General features: G+C 36.5%; 1 protein-coding gene across 1 annotated transcript; it reads left to right on the forward strand.

Annotated features, from left to right (window-relative positions):
- The first annotated feature begins 726 nt into the window (after nt 1-726).
- LOC104242594 (pyruvate kinase isozyme A, chloroplastic) lies at nt 727-9,473 on the forward strand. Its single transcript, XM_009797669.2, has 6 exons — nt 727-1,589; nt 4,084-4,174; nt 4,319-4,512; nt 5,700-5,821; nt 5,951-6,429; nt 8,790-9,473. Exons 1-6 carry the CDS (start codon nt 996-998, stop codon nt 9,089-9,091), a joined length of 1,782 nt encoding a protein of 593 aa, XP_009795971.1. The 5' UTR covers nt 727-995; the 3' UTR covers nt 9,092-9,473.
- Nucleotides 9,474-15,075: the final 5,602 nt, after the last annotated feature.

Raw genomic sequence — 15,075 nt, forward strand, 5'->3', positions numbered from 1 at the left:
GTGATAACATCAGGAAATTTTGAGGCAAAATCAATAGATCTTTGTATTGGGGTAATTTTTCCCTGGCAAATATTATGACCTAGAAAACGAACATTTGTTTGGAATAGACTCATCTTAGATTTAGAAATTACTAAACCGTTTTGTATAACAATTTTCTTGAAAATATCAAGATGCTTGATATGCATCTCCAAAGTTTTGGAAAATACTAATATGTCGTCAATATATACGATGATAAAATTCAAATATGGGTTAAAAATATCATTCATAATTTTTTGAAATTCAGAAGGGGCATTTTTTAAACCAAATGGCATAACATTCCATTCATATTGCCCAAATGGAACATTGAAAGCAGTTCTATAAGTATGCTCTTTAAATATTTGAATTTGTCAATAACCAGATTTTAAATCAAATTTTGAAAATATATTGGCGTCATATAACCTAGATAGCAAGTCCCTTTTATTAGGGTTAGGATACCTAATCCATTTTAGATGTTTATTTAATGGTTTATAATTTATAACTAAGCGAGGAATACCTCGTTCCTTTTCTGCCGCATTATTAACATAAAATGCAGAACATGACCAAGGAGATTTTGAGGGTTTTATCAAACCCTTTTGTAACAAACTATGAATCTTGTTTTTGCAGAATTCAACTAGCTCACCATTCTGGCAAGATCAATATTTAGTAGGAAGGTTTCTTATATATAAGAAAATTTACAGTAGAGTGTATCCTCCAACATTTTTGTCCTTCTTGATGTTGTTCAACGACAATAACAAAGTTCTCAGCTTCGCTATCTCCGCCTTCCTATTTCTCCCTATATAAAAACTACGCCCACACTCACACTCATACTCTCTAGTCTCTCCATTTCCCTTTCATTTCCTGCCGTTAACTACCTCCGCCGTCCGCCGGCGACTATAAATTCCATAAATTCGCCGAACCTTCAACCTGATCACCGAAAATTTCCTTAAAAATCTCAAAATTTCTGCTGAGGAAAAACGATGTCGCAAGCTCTTAACTTCTTCGTTTCCTCGTCTTCACGTTCTCCGGCGACTTTCACAATCTCAAGGCCGTCGGTTTTCCCGTCAACCGGTAGTTTACGGTTACTGGTGAAGAAATCGTTGCGGACGTTAGTTGTGGAAGCGTCGTCGGCGGCGGCGTCAGATCTCGACGAGCCGCAGTCGTCCCCGGTGTTAGTATCGGAGAATGGTTCAGGAGGGGTATTATCGAGTGCGACGCAGGAGTACGGTCGTAATGCTGCACCGGGGACCGATTCGAGTTCGATTGAAGTGGATACAGTAACGGAGGCGGAGTTAAAGGAGAACGGGTTTAGGAGTACACGTAGAACAAAGTTGATTTGCACGATTGGACCTGCCACGTGTGGGTTTGAGCAGCTGGAAGCATTAGCTGAGGGAGGAATGAATGTAGCTAGGATAAATATGTGCCATGGAACACGCGAGTGGCATCGTATGGTGATTGAGAGACTGAGGAGGTTGAATGAGGAGAAAGGGTTTGCTGTAGCTATCATGATGGATACTGAAGGTAGTGAAATTCATATGGGAGATCTTGGTGGCGCTTCTTCTGCTAAAGCTGAGGTAACTACTCCCTCTGTCCCAATTTATGTGATGTACTTTCCTTTTTAGTTTGTTCCAAATTAGTACCTTTCTTTGTTTTGGACATCAAGTTTCAGGAGTCTTTCTTTCTTAAACTTAGTGCATAGTCAAACAACATTACATAGATTGAGACTGAGGGAGTATTCAGATTTAATTTGGTATAACTATCCCTTTCATTGCATGAAATTATAAGCTTATCTCTTTTTATACTGTAATCTGGATCATGATAAGTCTTGAGGTATAATCGTGAAATGTTTTTATTTAACAGCAGTGGCTGGTTGTTGGAATTAACAAAATTTGTTTTTTATAAGTACTTCCCTTTTATTGTTGTTGACTAGAATTGGGAGAGAACTAAGCATGCTATTTAAGTGGCGAAGGGTGGGGGGGCTCATTATCCTCGTGTTTTGAAGACTGGGGTTGGCTCCAAGGGTTGGCCTGGACGGATCTCTCGGTCAAAAAAAAAAGAAGAGTTGGGATGCTTCGCTTCCTTAAAAAAAAGAGGAACTAGGATGCTCTGCTTAGCTTGAATCATGTTGGTGAATAAGTTTAGTATTTAAGTGGAGTGGAGAAGGGTAGAGTGGCTGCCCATATCTGTCGAGTTTGGTAGTGAGAAACAATAGAATTGTCAATTTGCAACCTTTCCAAATCAGTGCATTTTGCTATAATAAACTAAGGTTCTATTTGGGAGTGTGCAGTAGCTTCTAAGTGATTTTTCCAGTACTCTTTTGAAAGTAGAAGTGCTTTTCGTGTAGCTTTAGATAAGTGCCTTCTAGTGCTTCTATAAAAGAAGTACTTTTTGGCACTTTGTTAAGCGTTTGATACATGAATCATACCAAACACCAATCAGTCTGATTGACAGTATTACTCTCGGTCACAATATTTAGGGTGAGAATGTTAAATTGCTATTGAGTACATAAAAAAAGGGCAGCCTTGTGCACAAAGCATCCTACGTTCACGCAGGGTCTTGGTAAGGACCGCATCCCAAGGGTTGTAATCATATAGGCAGCCTACCTTGACATAAGCATCCATGGCTAATTCCACGGCTTGAACCCGTGACCTATAGGTCATACGGACACAACTTTACCGTTGCTCCAAGGTCTCCCTTCTGTCTTTTGAATACATATATTCCCAAATTAATTGGGATCGGCTGTGGTTCATCCACCAAAGCTGAGGTATATATGCAGCTTGAATTTGGTACGACCATTCGTTTTAAGAAACTGCGTGAAATAAAAAGTTTTACAATGGCAGTAAGCAGGAATTTGTTACCAGATTCTGGTTTATGGATAAGTAATTTCTTGACGTATATTCATTAGTGATTGGATTTTGCTAAAGTACCTATTTGTGGGAATTAGCAATATTTGGTTTTGGTTTTGTTGTGGTATGAGAAGAATCGGGGTTTTTTGGAAGGTGCAGCCTTTCTATTTGTGTGCATTTACTGTAATTGACTAAGGCCTCTAATGGGTGTTCAGTAGCTTCCTAGAAGTCCTTATCTTGTACTAATAAAAAGAATTACCTTTCTAGTCGTTTCAAAGAGGTACTTTTACTTTTCTTGTGTTTCTCTACAAGAAGTACTTATAAGTGTTCTGTACAAGAATTTTAGAACACACTTTTATTGTCTAATTGATAAAATTAAGTATTGAAGATTGGGTGTCTTTCATAGAAAACCATGTCTTTTTGTAAAGTTTTCTACTTTTTGGTATACTCCTTGTATATGTGCATGCTTTTGCCCGTTTTAATGAAATTTATTACCTTATCAAAAAAATAAAATTAAATTAACTTCAACTACAAAAGTTTGTGCTTTAAGTTAAAAGTGGGTAAACTTCCATTTAAAATGGTGCCTACATTTGAAGCTGGAAAGCAGTTTTAGAACCTCTGAATTGAGCCCTCTGTAAGTGTTTTTTTGCCTAAATCTGCAGAGGAAAACTGATTTTACAAATTTGACAAATACTTGATGGGGCCTAGATGCTGCCTGATTGATACAATAAAAATAACCTATTACTCTCTTTGTGGTGTCAGCAAACATGACTTGCCATTTGGAAAGCTGTGTTAAATCATTGAAAAATTCTGATGTGGGTGCAAAACAAAGCTAGAATCAGGATACATATATATAATTATTTTTTTTTGGTTGGTTTGGGGAGGGGTGGGGGGAGAGATAGAATCAGGCTGAGTACTTGTCAGATCGGTTTGTTTGGCACAAGTGGTTGGATCTTTGCTATAATTTTGAACTGAATTTTTCTTTCCAAGATATTTTTGGAGAGAATATCCAGAAAGATAGTTGCAAAACTAGTTTGTTTTACTGCTTTACTGGTCTTGGCATTTGTATCTGCTTGAAATTTTATGCATTTTAGAACTAGAAAGAACATTGAACACCAGCATAATCTATGAAATTCTGTTGGGGGCTATGGAGAACAGGGAATAGTATCAGTTTCCCTTATTGTGGATAAATGTGTAACAGCTAATTATTCTCTTTATACAGGATGGTGAAATTTGGAATTTCACTGTTCGTTCATTTGATCCACCACTCCCAGAACGCACCGTTACTGTTAACTATGATGGCTTTGCTGAAGGTTTGCTCTATAGACTGTTAATTATGATGGCTAATTAAAATGATCATTTTTGCCAAGACTTTCTATATGTTTTCACTGTCACTCCTTATACTTGGATCAATTTTTAATTTTCTCTTAATTTTTGGCTTAACGACTTCATTGCAGATGTGAAAGTGGGTGATGAGCTACTAGTAGATGGTGGAATGGTGAGATTTGAAGTGATTGAGAAAATTGGCCCAGATGTTAAGTGTCTTTGCACAGATCCTGGACTTCTTCTACCTCGGGCTAATTTGACATTTTGGCGGGATGGTAAACTAGTAAGGGAACGCAATGCCATGCTTCCAACAATTTCCTCAAAGGTTTGCACCTGTATTCCTTTCCAGATCCTTTGAATATAATTATGAGTTTTGAGATCTACATCTCTGGTTTAGCTGTTTTTGACATGAACTTTTTTTCTTATTTTGCACCTTTTATCTAGTTCAGTTGTGTTTCACCTTAATGTTGTCAAAATTAATTTAATCAATAGCTCGGACCATTAATACTCTCACTATTCCAATGCACGTGACACTTTTTCCTATTTTGGAAAATTGTTTGACACCACTCTACTAATATTATCATTGGATACACCTTTCACAAATTTCAAGTATTCAAATTCATCTTACAAGCACAAATTAAAAATTCTGATGTGCCGGTTTTCCTATCAAACCAACATTTAGACTACTACTTCAGTATTTTCTTCCACTACTACTAATAGTACAATACTGTTAAATTAACTTATTTGTGCCTAAACACTTGTCTTCACATAACTTGAGAAGGAGGGATTATTAGAATTTAGGGTATCCACTTTCTCCCAATTGCCAAATTGCATTCTTCTTATACCTAGGGGCTAGCACCAAGGATCTTCTTCCAGATAATTGTTTAACTTTTTCCAGTAAATGTTTGCTTACACTTTGAGTAGGCATTGTACTTCAAAAGTTTTATGGGACCCACTAATTATAACTCTCTTATTTGCAAAAATAATAATTCTGTGTCTGTACCTCTTGATTTTTTGGAAGAATATTTTATTTTACTCAGAGGGGAGAGGGAGGGGAAACGGGGAGGGGATTACAAGGTGGGGAATTGAACCCCTATCAATAAGGTGGAAGTTCAGCTAGATAGCCAACCAGCCGGGCTACATAATTTCCGCTCTACCTTTTGACTTGTTGCTCTTAAACGCGTGTATCATGTTTTTTCTTAAATCTTTAATAACACACCCCAATCAGAACAGACACAACAAAGATGGGAAAAAAGTGTAATTTATATCAGCTAAAATTTCCAGATATTCTAGCTTTAAACGGAACTAGGAACTCTTAATAGCTGAATCTGACGACTTCACTCTTGATACTGCAATATTACCTGTGTGTCAAAATTTTTGTACTGTGACTTCTAGTATAATAGCTTGTAGAATACACTGTGATCTACTTCTACCAAATTTAACACAGGATCCATGTATACAGCTGTTTAGTATATTTAGATGGTCTCTATCTCAAGAATTTTGTTGCTGCAGGATTGGCTAGACATAGACTTTGGTATTGCTGAGGGTGTTGATTTTATTGCTGTATCATTTGTCAAGTCTGCTGAAGTCATTAAGCATCTTAAGAGCTACATTCAAGCCCGGGCTCGGGATAGGTAAGAATGTAGTTTCAGCATGGAAAGGTGCATTTAGCAAGATGCACCTTTTTACTTCCAAATATCACTAAGATGTTAGATTCTCAGTGATCAAATTATTCATATATCCACCTTGACGGTGCTGTGCAGTGATATTTCTGTAATTGCAAAAATAGAGAGCATTGACTCATTGAAGAACTTAGAAGAGATAATCCAGGCATCAGATGGTGCTATGGTCGCGAGAGGAGATCTTGGTGCTCAAATTCCATTAGAACAGGTTCCATCAGAGCAGCAAAAGATTGTTCAGATATGCAGGCAGCTGAATAGGCCTGTTATAGTAGCCTCCCAACTGCTGGAATCTATGATTGAATACCCTATTCCAACTAGAGCTGAAGTTGCTGATGTTTCTGAAGCAGTTAGGCAAAGAGGGGATGCTTTGATGCTTTCTGGTGAGTCGGCCATGGGACAGTTTCCTGAGAAGGCATTGACTGTACTAAGAAGTGTTAGCTTGAGAATTGAAAGAATGTGGAGGGAACAGAAATGCCATGAAGTTATTGAATTGCCATCCATAGCATCTTCATTTTCAGATAGTATTTCAGAAGAGATCTGCAACTCTGCCGCCAAGATGGGTAAGATTCTATTTTTGTGAATACTAGTTGTATTGCTTTTTTTTTTAAAATTCGTTTTGTTGCCCGCAGATGTAAAAATACCTTGTTAATATTTTTATGCAGATTAGACTAATTAACTGGTAAAATAGTAATAATCATGAATATTCACAATAGATCATGTATAGCATTTTCCCAATATTTATAAAGTAAGTAACTTCAAGAAACTGGGCATGTTTATAGTTTATAAACAAGCAAGAAATAAATCTGAAAAATAGGAGAATTAACAGAAAGCTGCATGATACGAGGAATTTTTCTTGGTTAACCAATCTGCTCAATTTTTAACATAGTTAGCAACAATTAAAGGCGGAAATAATAAAACCCTCATAATTATGTCAGAACAACTTGAGTACCATGAATCTCAAATATTCTGGTTCTGATGCACAGCTATTAGATTTTCAAGGTTATTGCATGCCTTAATGCTAGAACCAGATAAAAAACACAGTAAATTTCTATTTATGGTTCAAAGTGTAGGGAATGCTGAGAAGTGTCTACAAATAATAAATACTCATCCTTGCAGCATGCCAACTATTGTCTGAAAATTATCATTTGGACACATTTAAGAATTAGTATAGTTATTCAGGATGAGTTTTTGGAGAGTTCAGTTATTCTAGGAAAATGGCTGGTATTTAAGTGGAGAAGGGTAGACGAGCAGGCCCATTTCCACTGAGGTTCAGACTGCGGGCCAGATGGCCTTCGCGGATTTTCTTGGTTATCAAAAAAATGTGGACGGTTAGAGCACTTGGGTGGGTGGGGGTGAGGGTGGGGTGGAGATTCCTTGGACCTCTACATGAAGGCTTGTAATGCTTTATGATAGTCATTTTGACCCGTGCTCTTTGGTCTCTTTAAAATTTCAAATACAGTAAGGTTATTAATTCTTCAAAAAGGATGTGTATGAAAAGATTTGTCATGCCCTTTATAATAATGTCAGTAATAGGTTTTACAGTATACTAGCTCTCTTATACTTGTCAACAGCAATACGACCCAGTGAAATCCCACTAGTGGGGTCTGGGGAGGATAATGTGTACGCAGACATTACCCCTACCCCAAGGGGGTAGGGGGGATGTACTAAAAGTGCACGTCATCCTTGCATGTGTCTAACATTATGTCACTATCAAGAGAGAAGGGGTAGCGAACACATTTGATTATCATCTGCAAAAGAATGTTATTGACCACAAAGCTTTTAGTTCCCTGATAGTTTAAAACCTTTGCACTGTAATCCTGTACGTAATGCTGCAAAGATAAATAAGTAGATATTATGTGCCTTTTCTTTGTACAAATGATATGAAGTACTTATTCTATGCTATTTATTGGATAGAATAAGGCTGATTATATATTTGTATATGGGTTGGCAGTCAGCTGACAAAAACTTAACATAGATGTCTATTGCCTTCTCAACCACAGTTTTCAAACATGTCATCTTTCAGTTCAGACTTTTTTTTCAAGCAACTGGAAAATGTTACTACCTTTTTCAAATACTAATGAAATGGGTGGTGGGAGTAAACCAAAAAGCACATTTCCACCCTAATAGTCATCATATATTGAAGGAGAGTCTTCAATATTACACTTCATAAAAAAGATGGTCCTGAATATTCCTCTAATTTATAAATACAAAAAAGGATTCTGAATATAACCCTACCTTTGTATAAAGGACCATAATCTTCTCTACTTCTCTATATAATTGCCTTCGATGAAGCTGCCTTCTGGACAATCCGTACGAACTGCCTTGTCCTGCTGTAGTTTTTTTGGTTGAGAAAATACAGAATTTGGGGTGATCACTCAGGTACTCTTTTGGTCATTCTATCTTTTCCTATCTTAAATAATGAAAGAGGTAACTCTGCCCAAACCCTTGGTGGGTAAAGTTACTTGGTACCTGTGCTGGTGGTGGGAGGTACCTGGTGGAATTAGTCCAGGTACGCGCCAGCTACCTTGGACACCACCGCCATTAAAAGAACAGGGTTACTGAATGGGATTAGCTTTTCAATGTTCATCTTCAAGAAAATACATTCTAGAAATAGAAGAGGAAAATGAAAGATTAACTAAGTGAAGCCTCTCTTTCCAAGCTGGAAGAGACAAATGTCATTTGAAAGTGAAAGGTGATTCTCGTAAGAATTTTATTTCTTTATGTGAGTGGGAGCAAGTTTAATATCTTCCAGAAGTATTACATTACAGTTTTGTGGGACAATAGCAAGTACTTTGTTCTGAGCATATTGATGAAAGTTTGAACTCAGGAGAAGAAAACATATCCTAATTTCGAATAATGATCTTTTATATTCTGATGTCTTACTGTTTGATCCAATGCTTATTTCTGTTGTGCTGTGCAGCAAACAATTTGGAAGTTGATGCTCTTTTTGTTTACACCAAGAATGGGCACATGGCATCTCTCTTGTCACGCTGCCGTCCTGACTGCCCAATATTTGCATTTACAACGACAACATCTGTACGCAGACGCCTGAACCTGCAATGGGGTCTAATGCCTTTCCGCTTGAGTTTCTCCGATGATATGGAAAGCAACCTCAACAAGACATTCTCCTTACTAAAAGCTCGGGGCATGATCAAGTCAGGTGACCTCATCATTGCTGTTTCCGACATGCTGCAGTCCATTCAAGTTATGAATGTTCCATGAGGGCACAAATTAGTTCTGTGTTTTGAGTTTTGAGTTTTGAGCTAGGCAACCCCAATTATATGCCAATTAAACCAATTATGAAGTTCAACAGTTGGTTCTGCTAGGGAGTAAAACAACGACGAGCAATCCTTCCTCAGTGTGTCCTCGTTTCAGGTGCTGGACTTCAATGACATATGGTGTAACTCAACTGTCGCTTGTAGTCAACACAGATATGTTGCAATGTATACCCCCTGTTTTCCTAGGATTTGGATGTATCTTCTGCTTGAGTTATTGATCTAGAAATGAGCCTTAGAAATGATCGTGATAATTATGGATTTGTTCTTAGAATTGCTATTAGCGTGCTGTCTTTGGTGTTTTTTTAATGATCTATCGGTTTGAATTACCTTTTGGAGATTTGTTTAATATCATTTGGCCTAAATAGATTGTTCATTGACATTGACAGGATATAACCTGTCTTTAGTTTGTCAAAAGAAAGAGCAGTACAATGGGAAAAATTATCAGCCTCATATTTTCTGATTTTGATTTCTGTGTTATTCGACTGAGATATATTTTTGTTTCAATAACTATACCAAAAATATAGTCAGATTTTTCTATAACATCATCGCTATATAACAATCATTTACTATAAAGGGTAAGTATTTTTGGAATCAATTTTATGTTATGTTATAATGTATGTTCTTTATGATAGTACTTTGCTATAACAACCAAAAAAAATTTGAACGAATGAGGCTATTATAGAAAGGTTTGACTGTATCGGTGTACTTTTTATGAATTATTAGTCGATTTATTATAAGGTGTAGTTTGTATCTGTGTACTTTTTATGAATTATTAGTCGATTTATTTTATTATAAGGTGTAGTTTATCATCTGATTGCTTAGAGATACGGAGTTGGAATAAAAAGTGATTTTTTCTCTGTGGGGCAAGTATGAGGTTCTCTAATAATTGAAGGTTCTTTATTAGTTTCTGGGTGTTTTACTTATACATTAATGCTTCCAGCTCTACTACGATAATTAATCATAATTAAAACAAACATACAATATGATTGATGTAAGTAGGAATAGACTCCAAAATCACAAGGACCCTGTATTGACAAGGAAATTACATTTTTAAAAATAAAGAAGAAAAAACATAAAATAAGAAGAAGAAAAAAATAGCTGGCAAGACATAGATACCAAAAAAAAAAAAAAAACTCCTTAACCAGAGGCCTCGTGTTCGATTGCGCTTGAACTTTCGTAAATTTAAAATTATGCAATAATGGTTTTTTTTAAAAAAAGAGAGTAATAAATACTCCCACCAATCCACTTTAATTGATTTTTTTGGATGTTTTCTTACATATTAAAAAATTAATCTTTTTGCATTAATTAACAATAAAATTGATCAAATTAACCTTAATTTGTTCTTTGAAAATATAACAATAGGCTCTTTACTCCAACGATAACTTTGGAAAGAAAAAAAAGTTAATTCCCTTTTGATATTTGAAAAAAAACAATCAAATATTGTGGACCACAAAAAAAGGCAAAAAAAATCAAATAAAGCGGATCAGAGGGAGTAATTGAAGAAGGAATAGGAGATCTGAGATACTAGGTTCAGATTTATTCTTTCAAAATAAAATTTTGTCCCAAAAATTGACGGTATTCAATTTTAAATGAGTTGTCATCTTCTTTCTTATTAATTAGTGTCTGTTTCTTGTTATATTGTGTTGAAAGTCATTTTCTATACTGTCCTTATCTTTATTGTTATAATTATTGCCCTGTAAGTCATTCTCCTTATGCTGTTTTTTTCTTTTTCTGTGTAGCTATTTTTGTTGTTGCATTGAAAGTTCAATGTAGTTTCCTTTCTTTAAAAAAATAAATATAAAAAAACAACAATATCAGTCTAGTATAGTCTCCTCTTGCATATAAAATATAAAACTCTAATGGCAGAAGAAGATGGTAATTATTGATGCCTAATGTCATTCACTACTACAAAACATTAGCAGAATTGATGGGTTTCCTTTTCCTTTCCGATCTTTTACCAAAAAGAGGAATCAAGTCTGGATGTTCCAAACTATGTGACATTATTCTATTTTCAAAAGTCCATTTTGCTAATATTAGGTCACAAAAAGTTTACCTAGTATGAACACTTAGGTAACAACCAACAAAACATTGTGTGGTTGAACTCAAAAGGGGTTCACAATAGAACTTGCCATAGGTAAATCTCATTGCATGGAAGGGGAAAGTTAGGGATATAGAAGAGTGATTTCAAGATTCAACTGTTGAAGTACCTTTTGGATTAAATATCAAGACGATAAATGGTAAAAAAGTAGATAATACCTTAAAAGTTGGGCATGGTTGGAGCAAACCTCAGCTAGAAAGCTAAGCCTCTAAGGGGATGAATGTGACCATCTACAGACTGCTAGCGTTTATCCTCGAAAGGGATTTCAGTTGAAGCTTGGATTACATAAATCGTATATCGCTATGTGAGAGGAAAATTAGGAGCCTTCGCTTTTGAGTTAATCCTAAGGGTTAAAATCGCGAGACCTCAATGGCCTTACCCGTCAGGCCAGAACCCTTACCATTTTGTCTACGATAGAACTACCAGACTTCCTTAAAAGTTCAAATTAGTGTCATTTTTTATAAGTAAATAAATTTGCACGCGATGTTTAGTTTGTTTTAATCTTGATCAAAGTAAAATCATATTTCCATAATCTTTTATCGAGCAAAAACAACAAGAAGTGTAAAGAATAGCAGAAGAAGAGTATTATTTGGAGACTTTTTGCTAGCCCAAGATCGTTAACCAAGATTGGAGGATTCAACTAAAGAAGAGGAAGCTTGAAAAAAGAAGAGAGATTTTAGATAGGAGAACTTATTTAGGAAAGAAGACTTTCTTGATTTTGGCTTACTTATAAATGAACAAGATACCCCCTATTTATACTAGCCTATGGATGATTCTAGATATGATTCTAGATAATGTACAAAGAAAATTCTAGCAACCTTATCTTCTAACAACACTCTAGAATATCTAGATATGTCTTATCTTCCTACAACATTCTAGAACATCTAGATATGTCCACTAGATAAATATCAAGTATACTAAACTAGGACATTCTAGAGAATTCTATATTATTCCAAAAAATTAACTTTATTTTTTCCACACTCCCCCTTAAAGTGATTTTTTGGAAACTACTCCAAGCTTGTCACGGAAGAACTCGAACGAAGCTTTAGTAAGTGACTTGGTAAAGATATCAACGATATTCTCCTGACTTCTCACTTCCAAAGTATTGATAGTTCCATCAAGAACCTTTTCCCGAACAAAGTGATGTTCCACCTCAATGTGTTTAGTTCTTGCATGAAATACTGGATTGTTTGCAAGCTTGATGGCACTTTGATTATCTCCATAGATCACAGTTGGCTTTGATATAGGTAGATGCAAGTCTTCAGCAAGTCTTTGTAGCCATACACATTCTTGAGTAGTGAGAGCAGCTGCTTTATACTCTGCCTCCGTGGTTGACAAAGAAACTGAGTCTTGCTTTTTGCTACACCAAGAAACACTTGTTCTACCACAGAGGAAAATATAGCCCGATGTTGATCTTCGGTCATCCAAATCACCACCAAAATCAGCATCCGTATAACCAGCCAACACCAAATTATTCTTCTTTTGGAAGAACAAGCCCATGTCTGATGTTGAGTTGATATACTTTAGAATCCTCTTTGCAGCTTCTAAGTGAGGCTTTCTTGGCCTTTGCATAAATCTGCTGACATATCCCACCGAGAACGCAATGTCCGGCCTTGTAATAGTCAAATACAGGAGACTTCCAACAAGAGCTCGAAAAGGTTTGGAATCTGCAAGAAGTGAGCCTTCGTCCCGCCTTAACCTTGTGCTTATCTCAAGAGGAGTAGAACATGTTTTGCTTTGCTTCAATCCAAACCTGTCAACAAGTTTCTTGGCATATCCTTCTTGAGTGACAAAGATCCCTTTGTTCATGTTTGTCACCTCTAAGCCAAGAAAATGGTGTAGTTCTCCCAACTTCTTGATGTCAAATCTTATGGAAAGCTCATCTTGAAGCCTAGCAACTTCATCTTCATTGTTTCCTGTTATTATCATATCATCCACGTACAAAAGAACAACCATATGCAAGTCTCTTTGTTTTTTAACAAATAAGCTAGGATCTGATTGTGATGCATTATAGCCACAGAAATGTAGATACTGAGCAATTTTTCCATACCATGCTCGTGGAGCTTGCTTGAGGCCATAAAGGACCTTCTTAAGTTTGCAGACATGATTAGGATGTAAGTTAGATACATACCCGGGTGGTTGCTCCATATAAATATCTTTGTCAAGCTCTCCATATAAGAAAGCATTCTTCACGTCAAGTTGCCATAACTTCCAATTATGCGAGGCTGCCAAGGCTAGCACAACTCGGACAGAGATCATCTTAGCCACCGGACTGAAGGTTTCTTCATAATCTTCACCATACTTTTGAGAAAATCCCCGAGCAACTAGCCTTGCTTTATATCTATCTATGTTGCCATCGGCTCTTCTTTTGATTTTGTAAACCCATTTACAAGAAATGGGTTGTACATCCTTCGGCTTTGGTACAAGGCTCCAAGTTTGATTTTTTATCAGAGCCTCCATTTCATCATCCATAGCAAGCTCCCATTCTTTGACTCCTTTAGCTTCTTCGAACGAGGAAGGTTCTTCATCATCAATTGGTCCTGCAAAGAAACAGGAATACGTACTGACAAAATTTTCATCTCTAAAGCGGGTTGGCTTGATAATAGTTCTTTTTGGCCTTCCCGAACCACTTGAATCATCTTCTTGTTGAGTTTTATGTTGTGAGGTACAGGACTCCCCCTTTCTCTTAACTCCTCGGCAGTTGTATTATCTAGAGAAGCACCTGCAATGGACAAGCTTGAATCTCCATTATTTAAAGTTTTTGAACTCGCTCCATTCAATGCAGCTCCATAATACAAAGACACTTCGTCAAATATGACATCCCTTGAGACAACAAAGAGATGAGTTTTAGGATCCATGCACTTCCATCCCTTTTTCCTTTCATCATATCCGACAAAGATGCATTTCCTTGCCTTGGCATCTAACTTGCTCCTTTGAGAATCCGGTATGTTAACATAACAAATAGAGCCAAAAACCCTGAGGTGTTTCACGCTAGGCTTTTCTCCAAACATTAATTTATAGGGAGACTTTATATTATTTGGAGAAAGTGGCATTCTGTTAATCACGTACGCTGCACATTTCATACCTTCAGCCCACAAGGCTCTAGGTAGATTCTTGGCATGAAGCCAACTCTTACATGTCTCAGTTAAGTGTCGGATCTTCCTTTCCGCCACTCCATTTGTTGTGGCGTATCAGCGCATGTCAGCTCTCTTTCAATGCCATGCTGACGACAAAAGGAAAGAAACTCATCTGATGTAAACTCACCGCCATTATCAGTTCGTAGCCGCCTTATTCTGGAATCGAGTTCACCTTCAACAGTTTCTTTGAACTCTACAAACTTACTGAAAACTTCTGACTTGCGCTTCACAAAATAAATCCAATTAAATCTAGTAAAATCATCAATGAAAATTTGCATATAGGAGTAGCTTGAAAATGAAGGAGTTCTCGTTGGCCCCATTAAGTCACTGTGAATAAGTTCTAGTGGGGCATTGTACCTTGACAAGGATTTGTCAAATGGAAGACGATGTGCCTTTCCATATTGACATCCTTCACAAACCTCTCCTCCATCAAAATTTCTTAAGTTAAGCAAACCTTTTACTAGATTCAACTTTACCATGGCTTTTAATTTATCCATGCTTAGATGTCCAAGTCTAGCATGCCAAATATGTGTATTATCATTGCTACTCATCTTCTCAATATATAAATTAGAGGCAGATAAGACATATAAATCGTTAACTCTCTTACCTGAGTGAACGATATCTGCCTTGAGTACCTTGATATTTCGGAGGAACTTCACATCACGTGGGCCAAATAGCAAATAGTTTCTAGCA

This window comes from Nicotiana sylvestris, chromosome 1 (genome assembly GCF_000393655.2).
Source record: "Nicotiana sylvestris chromosome 1, ASM39365v2, whole genome shotgun sequence".
Classification (NCBI taxonomy): domain Eukaryota; kingdom Viridiplantae; phylum Streptophyta; class Magnoliopsida; order Solanales; family Solanaceae; genus Nicotiana; species Nicotiana sylvestris.